This window comes from Schistocerca americana, chromosome 8 (assembly GCF_021461395.2).
Source record: "Schistocerca americana isolate TAMUIC-IGC-003095 chromosome 8, iqSchAmer2.1, whole genome shotgun sequence".
Taxonomy (NCBI): domain Eukaryota; kingdom Metazoa; phylum Arthropoda; class Insecta; order Orthoptera; family Acrididae; genus Schistocerca; species Schistocerca americana.
In genome coordinates this window covers 154,322,726-154,348,305 of record NC_060126.1, presented here as the reverse complement: position 1 = coordinate 154,348,305, position 25,580 = coordinate 154,322,726, and the positions used below count along the sequence as shown (strand labels likewise).

Sequence of the window (25,580 nt, the reverse complement as noted above, 5' to 3'; positions counted from 1 at the left end):
CTCTTGGATATGAGTACTAGCTGCCATAGACGGGACAAAGGCTCTATCTTTTCTTTAAACCCACAGAAAAAAATCGCAAGTTCTGATTATGGTAACCTGGATTCCCAAATCCAATGAACAAGATATTGCTGTCCGCCTCTTCCAATCCAACACTGTGAGATGGTATTGTCAAGATAATGCCGCACCTCAAGATTTAAGTGAGGCACAAAAGTCATGCACAAATATCATTTCATTGGTATCTTCTTAGAAGTTGAGGAAACAATTTTGCAGCATTCCTAGGTATGACATTACTGTCACAGTTTCCCCTGCAAAACCTGTTCGGTGAGTCTTTTTCTTGTCCGACGACAACGCCAGGATTTTGAGTACATGTTCTTAGATTATGCCGGATTACGTTGCACGGTAGATGAAACGTCGATTTGTCCGAGAAGATGAGTGCCTCAGAAAAAGTATCCTCTGCCATATCCTGGAGAACTGAAATGCAGAATTTGCACGTTCTGTTATGGTCGCCGGGACGCAGTTTCTGCAATAACTGCAATTTCTAAGGCTCCGTATGCAGGCGTCGTTTCAGAAAACGCCATACCTTTGTTTAGGGAAGTTGAAGATTCCGGCCTGCCCGTCTTGTGGACTTCCGAGGGCTCCGTGGGAAAGCATCTCTGATACCCTTGACATTTTCATCAGACCTGTGTGTACGACCAGTGCTCTTGCTTTTGCATATTCATCCAACTTCCAAGAATTTTCTGTAGAAGCGCCTTCTTGCTGAATCGAAAGCGGAATGCTCGTTGCACTTGAACAATGGATTGACATCCCGCAAATTCCAACACAACCGATTTCTCTTGTGGCACAGTCGCCATGTTGCTACATATAAACAACAGTACAGCTGTGTCAAAACTTTGAGCCAGTGACATGCGTAACGTGTTTCTATATTCTATAGTTTGTCTGCAATAAACAACTGAAATCTGTTCTTTTTTTTAATCACCCTGTATACATATAATCGGAAAAATTTGTATGACTATATGCTGACCATGTATAGATTTTTTCCTCCGATAATGACTATTTCTATTAAAGAATTCTCCTGTAGTACAAAGGAGTTGTTTACGAGAAACATCTTTAATCTACACTTGAAAACACTCTGCTATATGCCTGACACTTCATTTCCATGTATAAATTGTCAAACACTTTTTATTGCTGCATACTTCACCCGTTTCTCAGCCAAAGCCAGATACATTGAAGAGCAGTGCGGAACGTGTCTTCTGCTCGTGTCGTACTTTTGAATATATCTGCTACTCTCAAACTCGTATCCATTAAACAAGTAACTAATTAATCGATTAAGACTAACACAGCGTCACTCTTGTTAGCAATGTCTGATCTACTTTCGGCTCAGCAATAAGCACACTGACGTATCTAAATGAATTAAACATTACAGCAAGTATGGAAACTTCATATAAATACTTTGAAACATGGCAGACAATGTACTAAGGAACGAAAAAACGTTTGCAGAAGCAGCACTAACTGACCTAAGTTATCACTAACCTCAATTCAGAGGGGTGGGTTTCAGATTGATGAAATATTCTGCTTGGTGGCAGACAGTTTCGTTTGGCTGTGTATGTCGTTAGCTAGAAGGGTAGTTAACAAATAATTTTTGACAACAAAAACTGCAACTCAAACAGTAGCTGTCGAGGAAATTCAACAGAAGTTCGTAGTAACGCAAAGCAGAAGAGAGTGAAATAAAACATGGAAATAAAACACTTGTGTGATTTTTAACACATAAAACGTAGTTTACTAAATTAAAGGAACGAAGAATGTATTCAACTACTCCAAAATACCCAAAATTTTACGCCAATGCTTCAGTGCTTCAAAAACACCGCGCTTGCTTGCGCAATAATAGAGCCGATCATGGCCTCCGTTTATATCATTGCTCGCCACCAAATATGCGCATATTGTCGTCAATGGTATTATTAGTTTCATTTCGAAACTGCTAACTTCCGCCCCCCCCCCCCCCAACAGAAGGCAAAGTGGATGTGGGGTACCTCTGCCGTATATGCTGTAAGGATAAACCGCCTCTGTGCAACAATACAACTGTAACATGAACAGTTACATTAAATAATTTCATAAAAGCTCAGCTGAGGCTACTGGAATTTGTAATAATGGTATATTAACTCACCAAAGAATGCTCCGAGGATGGCATACCCGATATGATCCTTGCGGTCCATCTCCATCTGCACGCTAAGGATAAGTGGGTGTACGTCAAACTGGAACAGACGTAAGCAAATTGTGTTACATAGCTCTGTGGTATAATTCACGCATTTTATAAAAATGGATGTACGTATATATGAATATGTATGTTCCACATCTCCTAAACCACTGGACCGACTTCAACCAAACTTTGCACACACATCACTTACTGTCTGGAAACAATCGCTGTAGCAGTAAGAACAATCTGCGGATCAGAGGGTGGGGGTGAAAAAATAGTGTAGCTCACCACGCACGAATTCATAGGCTTTACTCATCCACTATTTGATAATGAGAGCTCTTAGTGACTTGCTATCAACTTTACCCATAATTTCAGACCTTCACGAAACTATTTCTTGCTGACAATCCCCATAAAATGATGAAAGGGAAAACATATACCACTTACTACATTTTCGCTGTTCATGCATTAAAACAGCCACATCAAGCACGACGTTTTAATCCACTGAATCTATACTACTAACTGCATTCACGACAGATTTTGTGGACATTATTTGCCTATACTACTGAATGAACGTGCAAAATTATATCACTGTACGACACACTGTTCAGGAGGTATGACGTCATAGAGATTGAGCTGCGGGAAAACGAAACTGCAGGACGAATTAGCTACAGAAACCAGTGAAAAATGTGTACAAGTACCTGTGAAATATGTTAAAAATACATGAAATGCACGGGACGTGTGAGTATTATGATAGAGCTGGAGGTAAAAAGCCCTACTTAAATACCTGGACATGCACTTCTTGGCATACATGTCTATTAATTACTACCTGCAAGGAAGTACTGTGGGGGTGAGAACCAATAAACTGCTGTTGCGATGGGAGTGATAACGCGGAGAGAGAAGGGGGGAGAAGGAGATGGACAGACAGAAAGGAAAAGGAAGACATGGACACAGATATGAGAGAGGAGGATTTGGACAGAGTGAGGGGGAGGGAGGACTGAAAGACGAAGAACGAGGATGAGATAGACAGGGAGTGGCGAAGAAGAGATGGACTGAGGGTATGTGGGGGAGGAGGGGAGATGGACAGAGAGACGAGCATGAGGAAACATACAGAAAATGTGTAGGAGATACAGAGAGGGGGCGAGGTTATAAATGACGTAAGAATGAGATAGAAGGGGCGTGAAATATTAAATTGGTTGGTAATTTACTTTGTGGAAAGTAATTGTGTTTTGTTTTCATTAAATTTTATTTAGTTTCGGAATTAAGAGATTTCTAGTCTAAATTACTTGTAGTAATCTCACTGGCTGACATTAGAAATAACACGAGTATAGAAGTGCTGAAGTTGATTTGATTGGCTGTTTAACATACCAGCCAATAGGAATTCAGCGTTTCCCATGCATCTGAATAGGATTTTGTGCCTTAGCTCTGTGAGTCGATACAGACGCTCGGGAGACGTCTTCCGGTAAACACCTATGTTAAACTGTGTGTTAAAGACAATAGACCAACTTAAAGGAAATTCTAGACATTTTTTCAAATGAGTCATGCAAGAATCACGAACGCTCTATAATTTAACTAATGGACTGGAGTTATGTGGGCTTTGCATGGTAGGAATTTAGTCGAATTTTCATCAACGCTGTATTTGTCGGCTAAACCAGTATCTACCACCACAGAGCGAAGGGTCAGACAACCTGAAACAGGTAGGTGGACTGACTGGATAGTGAGAGTTTAACCTGTCCCACTGCAGACAATTATCTTTGTAAGTCCTTCATAATAGTCAATATAAAAGTTGTTTTGGATAACCAGCCAATAGTATTAACTTCACTACGTGTTAAGTTAGGTTTTACCCATCTCCTCAAACTTATGTTTTCTGGCTTGTGAAGAATTAGTGATATGTATTTTCCTTCTTTGGCATATGCAAATAGACAACTCGCACATAAAATATGTGTATGCTGCTCTTAATGGTATTTGTATTTAAAACTTTCGTTACCTATATTTAAAGTTGTCTAATAAATGTTAATTTAAGATTATTGTATTTTGGTTTATTTGTATTTGTTCAAATAATTTACTTTACCTTAAATATAGGTTACAAGTTTTTGGATACATACTCGTACATTATCTAATTGTTTGGTGTATTTTCTTCATTAATACGTTTTTTTGAATTAGTTACACCTTACCACAATTTAATCTGAATCCCATGCTGAACATAGGTATAGCAGGGATCAGATTCAAATAATTTAGCTAGCAGTTGCAAATTGCAATGTACTTCTGGCTATGTTTGGCATAGTTAGTTGCTAATGAACATTATTCCTTAGCTACTCAAAATCATACATATACTAGTACAAATGAAATTCTAATATAAAAAACAAATTTAGTGTAGTTAGACAGTCTAATGTCTGCAGACAGAGAATTGACAACTTCTCCACATAAGCCACATAACAAACTTGAACTATCCTAATTTTGTTAATTTATTACATAAAATCAGTACCACAGATTTTATATGATATATGAGGACTTCATCTGAATACCACATTATGCCCACAGTACTCTTCGTTAGCATCTGAATATGTATGACGTACCACTAGCTGTTTTTAAGATTAGAACTTATGACTTCATGTTGCTGTTAACTTATTATAAGAGTAAAAAATTCTGATTTTAATTGTAATATTGTTATATTCCCAAACATATTAGTTTCATAATAATGAAGATGTGCATTACTACTAGCATCAAAACTAATGTACGATACATATTTTAGTTGATATTTACGTAATAGAGCCCAATGATATTCATGTTTGAAGAAAATGAACTCATTCAAACATATTGGAAATTGAGATCATGTCACTAGGTTATTAGTAGTCTGAATAAGAGAAATCCAAAATGAATTTTCACATAGCTTTGCTCACAAATTTTACATTACCTTAATATAAAGATGCTAGTGTATTCATTTCAACATCAGTAAAAGATATACACAAATGAATCACGAAACAACCAAATGTACATTATTTATTGAACCTCATTTATATCACAATAATTTACTATTTCAGTTTAAATAAAAATAATCAAATCAACAAACTAGAATATTGGTCAGGTGAGATAAAACAAAAATCGTAAACATCCCTTTGGATTTCGAGACTGTAGAAGCATTCTGTAAAATATGGAGAAGCGCTACAAAACAATTCATTCACACACCACCTGTTTTGTATATGTTACACTGGTAGCAAGTACATTTGTGGTAGTTCAAGTGAACTATGGAGCTTGCAGTTGACATCACTCATATTTGTAATTGAAAAGTATAGATCTCTAGGCATGGTTAGTAGCTGCTCTGAGGATGAATCAGTTGCATGTCAAGCAGTAATTTTAGGAGAATTAAGAAACAACACAGCAACACCTCAGTAATTGAATGCTCGGCAATCCAAGCCTCCATTTAATCTGAGTTGGATGACAAATGACTACAGTGTTGAAAAGAATTTTAAAAAAATCAAGTATAAAATCGGAAATACACAGTGAGTGACTGTGATGAGCAGTAGAGATATGTGCACATACTTTGTTTACAATTTTGCCCACTTTAGCCTCTATTGTTGTTTTGCATGTCACCAGTCAGCAGTGTCTGCTCAGGCTCACTGTTGTGTGCATGTGTAGCCAGGTCCTATTACATATATACTGTATTATAGTTGAGTTTCTACTTGACTATTATTTCTAAAATAAACTCTACGTAATACATTAACTGATGAAATAACTTTGTTTACAGTAATAAAATTGTGAACATCAAGTTCTGAAACTATTTCAAATAAAAGGTCTCCAAAATTGCCAAACTTAATGTAATTGAAGTTTTCTCAAATTCGAGCTCTGCTCAGTTCAAATTATCTCGAATTACTGAGGTTTTACTGTAGTGCTAATGACAAGCACAATGTTCATTCTGAGGATACTGCTTCATAGGAACCAAATACAGAAATCATTAACAATATTTCTGTCAGAAGTACCACAAACTTTCACCATTTCTTAAAATCTTGGATCAGTTTTGCATGTGACATAAGTAGTGAACACAGATGTGACCGATTTCGTACTGATCTTACAGCCACAAACACATTACATGCATTAGCTGTAACCCCGTTTGTGTTACTGCCCCTTGCACCAGATGAGGTGTCAGCATATGTGTTGGCTGTGTTCCTCTTTTTTGTGACTTCAATGGACTACCACAAGGCATGTTTGAAGAAGGGTGCATCTGGATCCCTGATTCATGATACAGGACTTTCTATGGATTGCAAATGTTCGTAGTCAAATAGGTTCATATTTGGTGGGGCCCAAGAACTCACTTCGTCGTATTCTGCAGACAGTGAGAGATCTGTGACATGTGGGACTGGTAGTTCGCTATTTCCCAAACAGTGTTAATGTTTGGGGTACATAGCCAATATCATGAAACGCTGGTGAAACACTGCTTGACTGCATTCACACACGTATATTTACACAGATTTTTTAGCTGTTGCTGAACAAGATTATAATGCATAACTATCTTGCAATTTTAGTCTTGTCAGAATTTTTTGGGTCGCCTTTATCTTGGTGACGCCATTCAGTGAATTTAATGACAATATTATTCAGTTTTTATGAATGTCCTTACAGTCTGTCTCTTGCCTTACTTACAGACGTGGAACAAGTTGTAAGGAGAGATTTTTATTCAGGAGGAGAAAGATTTAAATCACCATCCAGCCAGCTATATTTAGGTTTCCAATAGCGTCCCTGTAAGGGAAAAGTTTCGTTATAGTAACTCCGAGTGTGATCCAGAGCTTCAGGAACAACATGAAGTGGAAATACTAGTAGAATGCAGGTAATTAGCCGTGAACTGTGAAATCTGCGTGCATTCAAAGACCACAGTAGCTGCAATGATGACATAATCGATATATCTTCCTATTTTCTATTCTTTCATTTCTCTTATAAATTTCACGTTAAATTTCTTTAATTTTCCGCATATTTTGTATCTGTTAGATAATGATAGGCTTTACAAAGAATTAGTGGTTAGACGTCAATTATTGCAATTTAAAATCAGATTATGTACATGGAGTGTAGCTAAACGTTATAATTGCATATGATTTTATTGCTGTAACTATGATTGGTTGATGTGTCAGTGATTGAAAGAACCATCTGACAATAGTATCTAGACAGCTTGCCATGAAGTTATTGCTGGAAATAAATAAATTAGTAAGTAAATGTCCCTACATCAGTTAAGGTGCACAACAGACCGATACATTTAGCAAAATAACAATCAAAGTTTTCCTCCATCATTGTCCAATTCAGCTACTGCTCAAACTCGAATAACTACAACACTAACAGGACATAAACTGTAGTTTCTGTTTGCTGATGCACAGGTCTCGTCGACTGCATATATATGTTGCAAGAGACTGCACCGTTTGTTAGAGCACCTGTTCAGAAGCAACTCGACAGTGGATGATAGAGTGGACGAAGTTTATGAATTGGCATATGAGGTCATTGTAGATGAAACACACGCTTGGAATGAACAAGGATAACGATGAGGAAGAAAATAGGACATATCTGTTTTCAAAGGAACGAACCTGGTTTCTGGCTCAATCCATTTAGGCAAAACACAGAAAAACCTAAATCAGGATGGCCAGATAGTTATTTGAAGAGGTGACTCCTCATATGTGACTGCTGTCTCTAGACCAATGCGCCACGCCAGTCTTTCACAAGTGTCGATTCTGTACATGTTGAGATGAACCCTAGAATTCATCACATGGATGTACAGCAATTTTTGTGAAATGTCCCCAGCTCGGGAGGAGAAGTTTAGGTGGTGCGTCATCTGTGTACCTAAGAATGGTCTCAGTTCAGTATGACACGTACCTGGAAGGCGAGAACGCCGTATGCGATAGCGACAGAGTCCCAGGCAGGATCGGGGAGTGGGACGGGCCTCCATTCGCCGCCGCTGGCGACCAAACACGCCCACACCAGCAGCGTAGAGGACACCACCAGCATCACTGATAGTGTCGTCACCCATCTGTCGATGCACAAAGAATACTCTGTCACACAGTATTTGACTTGGTCTAAGGTCTCTGATATAAAATCCAGCAACAAACATCACAATAGACTGGATTATCCTCCCAAAGCACCGAAGCATCAGTACGTTACCCTCTCGGTGTCCACAGAATTTGAACGGCTGATGGAGGCTGACCTACGTAACCCTTCTTTCTGCAAGAATCATTTTAATGTGATAACGTAATGGTTCAGAGAAAAGCTGTCTAGTTGCTGTCTATTTGGTGTTGTTCTGGTTTTCAGTCTGAAGATTAGATTGACGCTGTTATCTGCACTAGTTCCCATGCAAGCCTCTTCGTCTCTTTGTAAACTACCCTAACATGTATCAATTTCAACATGTTTATTTTACGAAACAGACAATTATTTTATGTCTCAGGATGTAACTTATTAACTGATCCCTTCTTTTAGTCAAGTTGTACCACATATTTCTTGTTTCTCAAATAAGGATCTGGGTAGAGACCCTTTCTGTTATTGGGATGACAGAGCTTGGAGTGTGGTGCAGCAGATCAGACGACGCTGGGCGCTAATGATACAACATTAACGGCATAATAATTTATTACATTAAACTTTACGATCATGTGTTCTCCTCTATGGTGGAGTCTAGGCCAGCAGCAGAGCAGCGCATGGCCTCAGAGAGTGTTGATGTTGTCTCAGAAATCTTCGGAGAACATCGCCCCAGTGGCGTCCATTCACGTAAATACGGTGTCGAGTGGACAGCATATCACACTAGTGGCAGACGTAGCCAGTGCTGCAGGTGTTTCTGCCCAGAGCACTCATGTGAACTTCGAAAGAACGTGTTTGGGTAAAGTCTCAGCAGCCGTGCACGGTGTGGAAATGAAAATCAGTACAGACCTTCCACCAAAGAAGGACAGGGACGTTGATGACTTCTTACAGGTACTAGTTGGGAGCATTAGCGGTTAGCACGCCTCCTGAATACTGCGTCAGGTTGACTGTGCTTCCAGACCTCGTCAAATCATCTCAGGAAACTAAAGGTAGAATCTCCGAGTCTCCTGATAAGTGAGTGAGAGGTCAGCGGCTCACAGCGACCATGTACAGAAGACCAGATAGGTAGCAGTTGGCAGAAGTCATTTTTAGGAATGGTAGCAGCGCATCACAGGTTTTGCATTGTAGTTGATGCACTGCAACGTAATTATTTATTATTTGTTATTGGTCGTCTGAGGCGATGACGTTATATCTGACCAGCGATGAACAAATGAGGCCTACTTTTCTGGACCCACCAAGCCAGTGATGACCAAATGTGGTCTACTTTTCTGGGCCCATCACCAGTCTTCACCACCGATAACTTACCGAAAAATGGCTTTCAGAGCTTCATCTTGTCTTTCCACCATTTCAGCAGGGTGTTCGTATGAAACTTTTATTCTCTCTTGTGAAATCAATATGTGCTGTCTAAATGACATTAGGTCTTCTCCTCACTGAAGTCACGTTGCTGGACTCATGATTCAGGTATTTCGCTTGTGTAAAGTGAGGCAGTATCATCCAGGTTTGTTTTGCTATTCGCAGTGCCAGCTTTCATCCTGTTTGTCATCCTGATTCCGACGTGGGGTGTTAGCCGCCTGGAAACCATGTTGAGAAAATCTTACACATGCTCCTAACACATGTATTCTGTGTAACAGTCCCAATTCAAATCAGCATTACTTCATTACTTATCTGATCCACCTGTCGAATCTTCATAGTTCTTCTGTAGCACTGTATTTCAAAGGCTTCTATTCTCTTCTCCTCTGGACCGCTTATATTCCATCTGTCGCATCAGAACAAGGCCACACTCTAGACAAACACTTTTAAAAAAGTCTCTTTCTCTTGTTCAATGTTAACTTTTTTCCACAAATTCTTTTCTTGCTATTCTCATTCTGTATTTTACATCTTCCCTACTTCCGTCATAATTAGTTATTTTTCTGTACAAATAGTAAAAACTCATCTACTATCTCCTGAGTCTCATTTCCTAATGTAATTCCTCTAGCATTGCCTGGTTTAATTCGAGTAAATTCTTCTATTACACTTGATTTATAACTTTCTGAAATGCGTGATAACAATGCAAGACCTGGTAATCTAGATCCCAATTCATGTCGGCATAATAAAAGAGAAACTCTAAAAAGATAATAACTGCAGTTAAGGAAATCTTTCGAAATAAAATGATCATTTTTTTCTCTTGGAAATACCACCTGAATTTGCAAAAATAAACTAACTGTTGACTATTTCGGTAAGTCGCTACACATTGGTCGAAACTGATAACTCGAATTCCTCTTTCTCCTTTGAACGATATAAGATTTTTATTTCCACTATTAATGGAAAAATTCCAACTAGTGTAAAATATGTGCAATCGTTCGTTTTCTGTATGCAAAAGACGCGAGATGTGTATAAATTCATTGAAGGATTTATGATGTTTTTGGAGATACACCAAGCACAGTAAACAGGATTAGTAAAGTTAAAGATATCTCACTAAAGTTCGTAATGAAATGCAGTGGTATATGACTATCTGCCATCAATGAAGACTTTGTGCATAAAGTTGATTCCAGGTCTAATGCGAGGGTTAATCGCAAAATAAGGGCTGATTTCTTATGAAACATAAACTAACTTTTATTTCAAATAATTGTTTTTATTTAAATACTTAAAAGTTTTCGTATTTTTCTACATAGTTTCCATACTTGTTTAAACATACCTCATAGCATTCTCAAGCATTTGTATCTAAGTCATAGACGTCTGGCGCCTGTGAGGATAACCTGTCTCTTACTGCTTCTTTCACTTCGTCATCTGTTACGAAGCGCTTGCCGCCGATAAACTCGTTGAGATAGTGAAGCAAGTGAAAAACGCTCCGAGCCAAGTCTGAACGGTTCAGCGTGTGGACAGTCTGTTCTCACCCGAAAGATCTGATCGGGTTGTGAACGGAGAAATGGGATCTGGCATCGCCATGCAGCAACAAAACTCCAGATGTTAGAAGGCGACGCCACTTATTCTTTACTGCACGTTGAAATTTAGCCAGGACAGCGCAGGTAGCGGCCGCAATTATTGTTATTCCTTGCTGCCTAAACTCGACTAAAGAGACTCTACGTTTATCCCAAAACGTGGTTGCCATAAACTTGCTCTCTCCTTGGTCTTTGCTTTAACTGTTGATCTCGCGTGACGCCGTTCCATTGAGTGACACTTAGACTCCACAGTCATGTGAGAAACCAATGTTTCATTTCTGTGATAATGTTGTCTAAAAAACTGATCACCTTCTGTATGATTTTGGTCCGAAAAAAACAAAAGCATAAGTCGTGCTTTTCATTTTGTGTTTCTCAGTGAGCAGCCTGGGAATACAACGAGCGCACAATTTGGGAAACTGTAAAAAATTGTCTCTAAAAAGTTACGAAGTTGTTCTACTCACTTTTCGAAACTCCCATGCTAAAATTGAAATTGTTAATCGCCAGTATTCACGTATCTTTTCGTCCACGCCTTTGACCAAATCTTCTGACAACACTGATGGTCGGTCGGTTCACGGTTCATCACGGATATTTTTCCGTCCGTCCATGAAAGTACTCACCCACTCAAGCACTTTTCTTTCACTCATCGCATCGAGGCCATGCAACTCACTTGTCAGTCGATAAATTTCCACTGCTGCAACGTTCGTTGCTGTCAAAAATCGAATCACTGACAGTATTTCGCAGTCGCCGGGCTGGTCAATAGTTTTCAACATTTTTAAATGATATTGCAAACAGCACAATTGTGCTAATACCAATGCAAATGGCTTCGTTTCTCAGGCAAGGTATGACTGGAGTCAGTCAGATTGCGCATTTCGATGTTCGCAGGACATCGGTGATTAGGACGTTACTGTCCGAATAACTCTCGTAAAACACAATTCACAATTTTGTCTTTTTCTAATGGTTTCTTCAGCTTTCGAGAAGTGTTCTATGTGACATAGTAGTGCTACGACAGTGTAGATTACTTTGGTTATACTAATTTGGTTATACTAAGTTCGCAATTCACGTTTCATAGAATCGAATGGTGGCGACAGCTGGTAGCCAATCGCAGGAATTTCTCGTCTCCGCGTGCTTCCCATGTTGCCCACTTTTTAGTATCATTGGCTGCCCCTGTCACTGCAGCCTGTCAACCAAAAATTTGTTTCATTTAACCTAGAGCAGTGGTTGCCAAACCAGGCAGTAGATTTTCATGAGATTGGAATACAAAAGAATACTAATCGTTTCGATAAGTGGCATAATTTTGTCGGGGATCATGCTGAAGAGTAGATTAAGGTACGAGGGGACTTCAAAAGATAAGTAACACATGCCGTCCCACACAAAGGTCACTGGGCATAAATGTATTCCATGTATCAAATGCTCAGTCAGTATTTAATCTAGAGTGGTGCATTTTTAGAAGAGAGTACGTCATCAGGGTGTCCTGAAGACACAGTTCTGCTGCGATATAGATAACAGGTGCATAACATTGCGGGAGTGAAATAGCGTGGCAGCAGGAAACAATTTGTGGGCACATTTCACACAGATTCACCGTTAACTTCTAGCAATATATTTACCACACGCAATGTAGGATCCATCCGTACTAAAATGGTGTCAACAATTTGACCAACGCTGCACGGACAGGGATGATGCTGCTGTGGAAGGAAGAGCCCCGACATCGACCACAATGTCCAGGAAGTCGAGGAGCTGTCACACACCAACTGCAGGTTTTCTGACGTTGAGGACCTTCACGCAGCAGTTCTCGAACAGCTCCATGTCTAAGAGGCAGATTTCTATTGACAAGAAATTGAATTATTGGGACAAGTTACCGCTTACAGTGCCTTTTTGACAATGTTGAAAAACAATGTCTCGCATTTATGTCACTTTCAGCCCAGGCTACATTGTTGTCAGATTCCTCCCACTCCACGATGTTGAAAAATTACCCACTCCAATATGGCATACCCTGGGATACTAGGCTAGCTTGCATAGTTGTCAGATTTTCCCCACCCCTATGACGTCATAATCTAAGATGACAGACTTTGGGATACTCGGCCAGCCCGCATGGTTCTCAGATTGTCTCCAACCGTATAATGTCATAATCCTAGATGGCATACCTAGGGACACTGGGACAGTCGGAATGATTGTCAGATTCCTCCGTTCCACCATATGACATCATGTAACATTGCCACATTTCCCTCTTCCCTCACCTTCCTAATGTATACCAGTTGCCCTAGGTATAAAATGGTGGCAAATTCTAAAATTGGCAGCAAATTCAAAATAGCCAGAGCTTTCCCCGAGACCTCTAATGTCACTGTGTAATTAAGTCACTTGTCGTAAGTTTAAATTGGCAGCAAATTCAAAAATACAACAATCCTGTTGATGTAAAATTAAAAAATGTAAGATGGCGATCCAAGATCCTGACCCAGGTGTACTAGGACAGTATGTATGGTGTCACAATCCAAAATTGTAGTCCAAGATCGTGACCTGGGCATAAATGTATTCCATGTATCAAATGCTCAGTCAGTATTATATCACATGTATGTACCTAAAGTATCATGTACAATTTACCACAACTACCAACAATAGGATGAACAAACAGCTGCTGAATATCATGTAGTGTTCAAAATGGTTCAAATGGCTCTAAGCACTATGGGACTTAACATGTGAGGTCATCAGTATCCTAGACTTAGAACTACTTAAACCGAACTAACCCAAGGACATCATACACATCCAGGATTCGAACCTGCAACATTAGCAGCAGTGCGGTTCCAGACTGAAGTGCCTAGAAGCGCTCGGCCAAAGGGCCGGCTTCATGTAGTCTCCTGACTTGCAACACTCCCGGCAATATACCAATACACAGAAACACGGTAAACGTAGATAGACACAAACCATTTCAGATGAGAATAGCACAAGGTTCTACCGAGACCTTCTTACCTGAAACAGGTAGAAATAGGCCATTACCAACCAACATGCTACATGGGCTATATTTCACATCCAGATACTGTGTATCACTTCCCTTTACATAGTACAGATTATTTCCACCACACTCGTTGTATTACGTTTTTCCTTTTATTTTTCTTTGACATTTGCGTGTATAAATTATATTCTCATCCGATAGGCACAACCAAATTGTATAGAACCATTTTAACAACTGTTAAGCACTAAAGGCGCTGTAACCTTAGAAAAAAATTTATGTTGTGTTTTTTATATTATTTAAAAACAAAGCAGTAACAATTGTATACCAATAACAGTGTAACACTGAAAAGTTTTTGCTGTTGGATTCAGAAGCAACTGACCCACCTTACATTTCAAGGCAGTGGGTTACTCTGCACTGTTAATGAAATAAATAAATTACTAGGATCCTAGCTGAAAGACCAGATGATACTAGGACAGCTTACATGGTTGGCAGATTTCCCTCAGCCTTATGACATCAGAATCCAAGATGGCAGACTTGGTGCATGCTGGAACAGTCTGCATCGTTGGCATGTCACTTATTTAAAGTAAAGATTTCAAGATGCCGATCCAGGACAGTGATTTGGTTTTTCCTGATGGAACATAGCACTTGTCCTAAGTTTCAATAATTTCCCCCACCCCTCTGACATCATAGTTTAAACGATCATCACGCTATAGGATTCAACAATTAACTTCTCTAAAATATTCAAAAAAAGTTCATGCTCTATGTCTAAAATGGTATAAATTCAGACTCTACTTGTCCTAAGTTTAAAATAAAAGGATTCCTACTTCATGCCACCTATATGCTTGTCATAGTAAATTTAAAACTGCAGAACACTGTTTCAGCCTGCATCCTTGTCTAACAATTGCCAATGCCGTTTTCACTAGCTTAGGATAGGATGTGAACAATCATGTCTTTATTTAAACTTATTCCACATCATATTGGAGTGAACTACATGTCGACAACGCCTTGCCCATGCCGCCACCGACGATGAAACCGTGCACATCACTCAACAGCCACTGTGCACTGTGCCTGATGGGGCTGAAGGGGTTAGAATGCCACTAGCAATGAGTCCAGCTCCCCATGCGCTCAGGCAGCCTACAGTGGATGCTTGATGTAATAAAACAACAGTGCTGTAATCATAACCAGCACTGTATTCATACCTGAGTAACGGTAACAGAGCATGATCCCACTGACTACGCTCCTGCTCCCCTTCCCCCCACCCCCCCCCCCCCCCACCACCCCAAACCAGGCACCTGCATGAAGTTAGTGGTCCATCACAAAGCTTTCACCAATGCATGTTGGAACAAGAAGTATATCTATGTCGTCACTGTGCCACATAATCAGTTAGGAATATGGGGAGTTGTCTGTTATACACTGTAGACAGTACAGTCCACCACAGCTGCCTACATGACATTGCACTTAAAACTGCGCTAATTTTAGAACAGTGCACCGATCTGCAACAGTTACAGGTCACACCAAGGTAATACCATTATGGTTACTGCACTTGACCGCTCCATTGCTAGATGGTATCGACATCTACAGTCTCTGTAGCCTTGTGGACGTGTAAAACGAGCTGAATTTCACGATGTCATTGTTTATGGAATACATGCTGATAGTCCGCCTCTAGAAAGGTTAGGATACAGGAGTACAATATTTCTTTCGTAATCCTACAATCATTCGATATTAGCGATATTGTGTGCGTGAACTCGATGGCAGTTCTTAGAATTGGGAGCGTCTGCTTAATAAATCGTTGACCACCTGTTTTTGCTCACAGTACTCCATCTCGATTCCGTGTTACATGGACTGGATTAGCCCTTAATAGATTGAAAGGAACTGAAACGCGTATTTTTGAAACGGTACAACATTCTTCGCCTTTCTTGAATGAAACATATGAAGATGGATACGAGTCCTGTTGAATGCGATTATGTACACAATACGAGAATTCAGAACTCGCAACATGAACGTGGTGACAATGATTTAACATCATCCATCAGCGCCTAGGTCTAAATGTTCAAGTTAAATCAACGGAGCAGTACTACTAGATACGCACATGCAATTACTGTATAGGTACCAGACTTTTCGTCACAACATAGACGAAGCTACTTGACTGAAGACACATAGTATTTCTCCCATCATTCAGTTTTGGAGTTCAATGGGAAACAGAATGACTAGCTGGGATATAAGATACCCTTGATTACACGCTGTATGATGGGTTGCACAGAACGTATGTTTATATGATTTTGAAATAGAAATTTATTGTGTCGCATCTAAGACATAGCTCAGTGCACTTTAAGAAGACAACTAAGTCAGATTTATAAATATCACGAGAAACGTGGAATCACTTGTACCGAAATCCAAAAACATACAATCAGTGGAGCTGCTGGGAAACGCTAGAAATCAAGTAATTCACGTCGTCATGGCGAACACACGAGAAAAGAAGAAAAAAGATTTGTGAAACTACATGTATCAAAAAAACAAAATATCTAGGGGGTACCTTGGAATAATAAGATTATTTGACATGTTTAGCAATACTTCTTTCCTCATCTACACTATGTTTAGGCATCTAGTTGGTAAAGTATAGAATTACACTGCATGTTGTTGTTGTGGTCTTCAGTCCTGAGACTGGTTTGATGCAGCTCTCCATGCTACTCTATCCTGTGCAAGCTTTTTCATCTCCCAGTACCTACTGCAACCTACATCCTTCTGAATCTGCTTAGTGTATTCATCTCTTGGTCTCCCTCTACGATTTTTACCCTCCACGCTGCCCTCCAATACAAAATTGGTGAGCCCTTGATGCCTCAGAACATGTCCTACCAACCGATCCCTTCTTCTGGTCAAGTTGTGCCACAAACTTCTCTTCTCCCCAATCCTATTCAATACTTCCTCATTAGTTATGTGATCTACCCATCTAATCTTCAGCATTCTTCTGTAGCACCACATTTCGAAAGCTTCTATTCTCTTCTTGTCCAAACTATTTATCGTCCATGTTTCACTTCCATACATGCCTACACTCCATACAAATACTTTCAGAAACGACTTCCTGACACGTAAATCTATACTCGATGTTAACAAATTTCTCTTCTTCAGAAACGCTTTCCTTGCCATTGCCAGTCCACATTTTATATCCTCTCTACTTCGACCATCATCAGTTATTTTGCTCCCCAAATAGCAAAACTCCTTTACTACTTTAAGTGTCTCATTTCCTAATCTAATTCCCTCAGCATCACCCAACTTAATTCGACTACATTCCATTATCCTTGTTTTGCTTTTGTTGATGTTCATCTTATATCCTCCTTTCAAGACACTGTGCATTCCATTCAACTGCTCTTCCAAGTTCTTTGCTGTCTCTGACAGAATTACAATGTCATCGGCGAACCTCAAAGTTTTTATTTCTTCTCCATGAATTTTAATACCTACTCCGAATTTTTCTTTTGTTTCCTTTACTGCTTGCTCAATATACAGATTGAACAACATCGGGGAGAGGCTACAACCCTGTCTTACTCCCTTCCCAACCACTGCTTCCCTTTCATGTCCCTCGACTGCCATCTGGTTTCTGTACAAATTGTAAACAGCCTTTCGCTCCCTGTATGTTACCCCTGCCACCTTTAGAATTTGACAGAGAGTATTCCAGTCAACATTGTCAAAAGCTTTCTCTAAGTCTACAAATGCTAGAAACGTAGATTTGCCTTTCCTTAATCTTTCTTCTAAGATAAGTCGTAAGGTCAGTATTGCCTTACGTGTTCCAGTGCTTCTACGCAATCCAAACTGATCTTCCCCGAGGTTGGCTTCTACTAGTTTTTCCATTCGTTTGTAAAAAATTGGTGTTGGTATTTTGCAGCTGTGACTTATTAAACTGATAGTTCGGTAATTTTCACATCTGTCAACACCTGCTTTCTTTGGGATTGGAATTATTATACTCTTCTTGAAGTCTGAGGGTATTTCGCCTGTCTCATACATCTTGCTCACCAGATGGTAGAGTTTTGTCAGGACTGGCTCTCCCAAGGCCGTCAGTAGTTCCAATGCAATACTGTCTATTCCCGGGGCCTTGTTTCGACTCAGGTCTTTCAGTGCTCTGTCAAACTCTTCACGCAGTATCATATCTCCCATTTCATCTTCATCTACATCCTCTTCCATTTCCATAATATTGTCCTCAGGTACATCGCCCTTGTATAGACCCTCTATATACTCCTTCCACCTTTCTGCTTTCCCTTCTTTGCTTAGAACTGGGTTTCCATCTGAGCTCTTTATATTCATACAAGTCGTTCTCTTATCTCCAAAGGTGTCTTTAATTTTCCTGTAGGCAGTATCTATCTTACCCCTAGTGAGATAGGCCTCTACATTCTTACATTTATCCTCTAGCCATCCCTGTTTAGCCATTTTGCACTTCCTGTCGATCTCATTTTTGAGACGTTTGTATTCCTTTTTGCCTGCTTCATTTACTGCATTTTTATATTTTCTCCTTTCATCAATTAAATTCAATATTTCTTCTATTACCCAAGGATTTCTACTAGCCCTCGTCTTTTTACCTACTTGACCCTCTGCTGCCTTCGCTACTTCATCCCTCAAAGCCACCCATTCTTCTTCTACTGTATTTCTTTCCCCCATTCCTGTCAATTGTTCCCTTATACTCTCCCTGAAACTCTGTACAACCTCTGGTTGTTTCAGTTTATCCAGGTCCCATCTCCTTAAATTCCCACCTTTTTGCAGTTTCTTCAGTTTTAATCTACAGGTCATAACCAATAGATTGTGGTCAGAGTCCACATCTGCCCCTGGAAATGTCTTACAATTTAAAACCTGGTTCCTAAATCTCTGTCTTACCATTAAATAATCTATCTGATACCTTTTAGTATATCCAGGGTTCTTCCATGTATACAACCTTCTTTCATGATTCTTAAACCAAGTGTTAGCTATGATTATGTTGTGCTCTGTGCAAAATTCTACCAGGCGGCTTCCTCTTTCATTTCTTAGGCCCAATCCATATTCACCTACTATGTTTCCTTCTCTCCCTTTTCCTACACTCGAATTCCAGTCACCCATGACGATTAAATTTTCGTCTCCCTTCACAATCTGAATAATTTCTTTTATTTCATCATACATTTCTTCAATTTCTTCGTCATCTGCAGAGCTAGTTGGCATATAAACTTGTACAACTGTAGTAGGTGTGGGCTTCGTATCTATCTTGGCCACAATAATGCGTTCACTATGCTGTTTGTAGTAGCTTACCCGCATTCCTATTTTTCTATTCATTATTAAACCTACTCCTGCATTACCCCTATTTGATTTTGTGTTTATAACCTTGTAGTCACCTGACCAGAAGTCTTGTTCCTCCTGCCACCGAACTTCACTAATTCCCACTATATCTAACTTCAACCTGTCCATTTCCCTTTTTAAATTTTCTAACCTACCTGCCCGATTAAGGGATCTGACATTCCACGCTCCGATCCGTAGAACGCCAGTTTTCTTTCTCCTGATAACGACATCCTCTTGAGTAGTCCCCGCCCGGAGATCCGAATGGGGGACTATTTTACCTCCGGAATATTTTACCCAAGAGGACGCCATCATCATTTAATCATACAGTAAAGCTGCATGCCCTCGGGAAAAATTACGGCTGTAGTTTCCCCTTGCTTTCAGCCGTTCGCAGTACCAGCACAGCAAGGCCGTTTTGGTTATTGTTACAAGGCCAGATCACTCAATCATCCAGACTGTTGCCCTTGCAACTACTGAAAAGGCTGCTGCCCCTCTTCAGGAACCACACGTTTGTCTGGCCTCTCAACAGATACACTGCATATGGTTTTTATATTTAAAATCTGCTATTGGTTTTAACCAATGCTTACCGTGAGATGGTAGCTTTTCACAGTCTGTTATCATTAATACAGAAACCGACTGTTAACAATACACATGTATCTGCCAGGAAGTTTCAATACACATGTCATTGGCGAATGCGGTGAAAGCGAGCTCCTTGGTGGGAATAGACAAATGCGAGGCATTAGCGTCTAAGGTCTGAACTTAACAGTAACTTGCTGATAATGCACAGATGGCGTTAACAAGGCAGAAGAAACACTAGATAACCTTAGACTCTGTCTCACAACAATTGTCAAGCAAGAGAAAGGGCATATGACGTTTTTTGTGTGTAAACTTGATAGATCTCTAATGATGCTTTCATGATAATGATCAGCCTATTGCTATGGTATTCAGAGCACAAGCGTCGAGTCCATTTAATGTCTATCAAACCTAGAAGCCAAGGATAGATAGTGCGGATATATGACTTCAACGCTACGGAAACTGCAACAGCTATTATAGACTGCCCCGTATCCCCAGGTCAGTGAACTTGAATAGCCATCTTGGATGTTGACGTCATCGATGAAATCCTGGATCGCCATCTTGGATTGTAACATCATAAGCTCGCCATCTCGGATTTCTGTCTTGAATTTTAAACTTAGGACAAGTTGACTACTTCCACTGCGACATTTTGAAGAAACCCAGCAGGACACAACAGTGCTGGAGCTAAGGCGATTTTGGTACCAGCTCCAAACACTTGTGAAAGCTATGAGACTGCATCTATTGACAGCCCCTTATGAACATGATCAGTGTGCAGATTGCATTGATTGTGTGGCCATTGGAGACAGTGCAGAAGCTAACAATGGGGAATGAAGTCAGTTACGTCCTTTCAAAAGAACAATCCTGTCATTCACTTTTAGTGATTTAGTGTAATCATGGAAAATCTAGATGGGGATGTTTCATTGTCTTACCACTGTGTGTGTGTGTGTGTGTGTGTGTGTGTGTGTGTGTGTGTGTGCGCTTGCGTGCGTGTGCGTGTGTGTGCGTGCGCATGCATGCACATGCACTGTATATGCAGAAATATCCAGCACAGCAGTAACGCATAGGCAGGACCAGGCGCCAGAGTGCAGACTCACTTGGTGTCCCTGGGTGTGCCGAGCCAGGTGATGGGACAGAGACAGATGCCCAGGACGATCGTCCAGTAGCAGAAGGAGAAGTCGAATTCCCAGGAGGACGACTTGAGGCCCAGCAGCTGCAGGTTCTCTGCCGCTGTCATCACAAAACATACACCACTTCACTCAAAGAAGACCTCCATCAGCACTACAAACTAGCACATACAATAATGATAATTAATAATACTCCGAATTTAGCCAACTCAGTACCATGAGAAACAGCTGGCCCATTCCCTTTTTTTTATTTGTAGTCTCCAACACTTCGTTATTCTTGTTATATGTTGTTCTTTTCTTCCTTCTGTCGGAGTCCCTCTTCTCTGTTCTTTCTTATAAAAAGTCTCGACTTTTTCGATCTTTCTCATGAATTCATGTCTGTTCTCTATGTCTTCGTCTGTTATTTCCGACTCCTCTAGATCTTTATGAACTTCCACAAACCATGAATTTTGGGTTTTTCAGTTTTTGTCGAACAAACTGGATACTTATATGTCAGCCTTGTGCAATCAATTATTTTTGAGCACCTATAAAATATAGTCCTCCACCTTCTCGTTGCAGCTATTATGCTCACAGTTTTTTCGTATACTTCCTTGTTTCTTCTCAGTTCCAAATATTATTTTCATACATTGGACCCAAAATTTTTCGAGTAACTACTGAATAGACTAACAATATTTTTTTAATCAAACCTTTTATATTTTTTGTTTCCAAGCAGTTTAACTCAAATATGAGACCCATTATTACTTTAAAATGGCATGCTTGTAGAAAAATAATTTTATTTGGCAAAGCTGAGATTTTAGGAATTTATTTAGTAACCTGTTTTGTCATCAAATATAGCTGAGTAGGCAGGAGAAACAAAGGGTCAACATGACGAGCTTAGCGAACTGGAAACGATTTCTGAATTTACCACGTGGAGGGGTACAACGGGCGAAGAAAATACTGCGTAGATTCTCTACCAGTACAGCCCCTTTTCTGAAATAGTGCTATCTTTTTGCTCTTGTTTACGGAATGATAGTCATGAAAAACGATATACGCCATCTGATAAAAAGTATACGGACACCTGTTGGTGGGTATTAATATAGGTGTATCCACTCTTTGCCTCTTTGATAGCTTGAATTCCGCTGTGGACATTTTCAGTGAGATCTCTGAATGTCTATTGAGGAATAGTAGCTCCATCTTCCTCAACACACGAAACGAGACAAGGTAGTAATGCTGGACGCTGTGGTCTGGAGCGAAGTCTGTTTTCTGACTCATCCCAAAGGTGTTCCAATGGGTCTCTGGACAGGTCATTCTATTTCAGGAATGTTATTGTCCATAAATCATTGCCTTACAGAAGCTACTTTTGACAGGCTGCACTGACATTCCGATATAATCATCTTCTCGACACTGTACTACCACAGTACAAATACACAATACTGTAAAATGTGCTCATATTCATTCGCGTTTTAATAAGTGCAACAATGGAATCATAACCTAACCACGCAAAACAATCCCCTACCGTAACATCACCTCCTTCGACAAACCCAAAGCCTTCCACCGGACTGCTACAGAGTATAGCTTGATTCATCACTGCAAATCGCTCGTTTCCAATCGTCCATGCCATTCTTTTCAACTCGCCACGCACAGTCATTGTGCAGCTGGACTGTTGGTAGCACTTTGGAATTCACGAGCGATTTCATCCGCTGATTTCATGTTATTCTTACAATCACCCTCGGCTATGCTCGATGGTCCATGTCTGTTTCACCTTAGCTGTGGTTATTCCATGATGTTTCAATTTTACAATATCATCACCAACAGTCGATTTCGGCAGCTTTAGAAGGATTGAAAAGTACCTGATGGACTTATTGCTCATGAGGCATCCTATGCTTAGCCCATGTTCGAAGTCACTGAGCTCTCTTGTCTGATCCATTCTGCTTCTCTACTGACAACACAATACTCCCGGCTTCCTTTTACAATGGCCGATCTACCTCTTGTTATATTTAGTGGTCAACACCACATTACATAGGGGTATCCAGGCATTCTTTATCAGATGGTGTATTTCATACGCTGACGATGTACAACTCACTAACAATGGATTTTAAATAGGTACGACATTCTAAAAAACAGAAAACAGAAAAGAATGTAATAGTAACAAAGCGTCAGAGAAGTTACATAACACGACACCTCTCCAGCCAGAAGGAATAATGGTCCGGAGGATCGTCGAAAGAAGTAGCCCGTGTCGCTTCTGCGCTGTCCGCCGTCCCTGGCCATCTTGTCAGAATTAGGGCAAACATAGCGTATAGCTGGCAGACTGTCGCACCTACGACCCTCTCTACAGAAGCAGAATGACTGCTTTCGAGCTCGTCACCACTAAATGAAAAGAAACTACGTTGAGCTTGTTGGAAATTGCGTAATTTACTGTTAGCCCATAACTGCGTCTTTAATTCGGCGCAAACCAGCCAAGGATGTATTTCCTGCGTTTCTGTTTTCTGATGAAATTAACGATCCAAATAAGACAAACAGCGCATACCGTCGACGTCTGCACTGTTGTACACTATTTTCAGTACAATACAAATACAAAGCTAATTGGGGCAAGAAAACAAATTAAATGCAATAAATCTGTAAGAAGCTGGCGGATACTGAGACTTCTTTATGCCAAAATACTCAGAAGGTATACCTGAACAACACTGAAAGTTTTATCAGTCTAGTTCTGATTCACCTTGTATATTAAATGCAACTTTTTTTTTGTTCCAGCTCAGAGAATAAAATTCGCCGTGCCTGATTTGTAGCTTGTACTTTATACCACGTGCTTTAAGTGAATCCCTTGTTTTCGTTTCTGCCTGTTCACAGCAAGCCATGATTCTTCTGACTGGTGTGATGCGAACCTCTTCATCTCAGAATAGCACTTCCACCATAGGTTCTCAATTATCTGTTGTATATAATCCAATCTCTGCCCTCCCCTGCAGTTTTTACCCTCCACAGTTCCGTCTAGTATCATGGAGTTTATTCCCCGATGCCTTCACGTACGTCCTATCATTCTGTCCCCCCTTCTTGTCAGTATTTTCGATATGTCCCTTCCTTCAACGATTCTGCGGAGAATCTCTTCATTCCTTATCTTATCAGCCAACCTGACTTCAAAAATCCTTCTTTAACATCCCAATCGCTTCGATTATCTTGTGTTTCCGTTTTCCAACTGTCCATGATTGACTTCCTTACAAAGCCGTGCTCCAGGCGTAAATTCTCAGAAATTCCTTCCTCAAATTAAGTATATTTCTCTTGGTTAAGAATGCTATCTTTGCCTGTGCTAGTCTGCTTTTTATGTCCTCTTTTATGCCTGCTTTTATGTTCTGTTCTCGTTAGACTGTTCTTTCCATCCAACAGATTTTGCAGCTCTTCTTCACATTCACTAAGTACACCAATGTCATCAGGGAATCTTGTCACGATATCGTTTCACACTGAATTTTAATCCCACTCTTGAACCTTTCCTTTATTTCGTCTTTGCTTCTTCGGTGTACTGTAGGGGTGAAAGACTGCATCCTTTTTAATCCGAGCACTTTGTTCATTGTCTTTCAGTCTTAGTTATCGCTCTTATTTCTTGAACATTTAGTATATTACCCGTCTTTCCATATACTTACCAATATTTTCCTCAGAGTTTCCAATGTTTTGCACTTTTTACTTTGACGAATGGTTTTTCTAGGTTGATGAATGCTATGAGCGCATTTCGATTTTTCTTCAATGTGACTTCCACTACCAAGCTTAACGTTAGAATAGTGAAACCTATCGTCAATTTTCTTTTCCATTTTCCTGTATATTATTCTTGTCAGCAACTTGAATGCATGAACTGTTAAGCTGATTGTGCTAGAGTTTTCGTGCTTATCTGCCCTTGCTATCTTCCGAATTTTATGTGTGATATTTTTCCGAAAGTCTGATGGTGCGTCGCCTGTCTCACAGATTCTACACACCAACTTGAATAATGGTTTGGTTGCCATTTCCCCAAATGATGTTGGAAATTCCGATGGAATGTTATCTATCCCTGCTGCTTGATCTGATCTCAAGTCCTCCAGAACTCTTCTAATTCTGGCTCTAATACTGATCCCCTATGTCATCCACATCGACTCCACGTTCTTCTTCTAGCACGTCATCAGACAATTCTTGCCCTCATGGAGACCCTCGTCTGCTTAAAGAAAGCTGTTTGTCACACTGTCAGCACATATTTGAGAAATAAGAGTAATTTCTGTTTCTTTTAGTAATTTTGGACAAGAGCGCCATCAGAAAATGCTGTAATATCCTAACACACACTACGTTATCAAATAAAAGATTGTTTATTTCATCACTATAGCACTTAATGTAGCACTGATACTACACTCGTCAACAACCAACAATTTCACATTCTAGCGGCACTGCTCTCTTAGTTATGAGGTGTTGAATCTTCTGAGTACTGCATATATTTCAGTTATTTTTTAGCAAAAATAGTAATCAAATTACATTCTTAAATTTTGGTGAATCACACCAATTTGCCGGCCGGAGTGGCC

The 25,580-nt window shown here is 40.0% G+C and overlaps 1 protein-coding gene across 1 annotated transcript in view; it reads right to left on the bottom strand.

Moving 5' to 3' along the window:
• The window catches only part of LOC124545273 (amino acid transporter AVT1B), a 219,807-nt gene that overhangs the window by 35,357 nt on the left and 158,870 nt on the right, over positions 1-25,580 (bottom strand). Inside the window, exons 5-7 of the mRNA XM_047124155.1 lie at positions 21,043-21,175; positions 8,036-8,189; positions 2,162-2,249 (exon numbers count right to left, since the gene is read on the bottom strand). Of these exons, the coding sequence (XP_046980111.1) occupies positions 2,162-2,249; positions 8,036-8,189; positions 21,043-21,175 (375 nt within the window). The remainder of the gene's footprint in view (positions 1-2,161; positions 2,250-8,035; positions 8,190-21,042; positions 21,176-25,580) is intronic.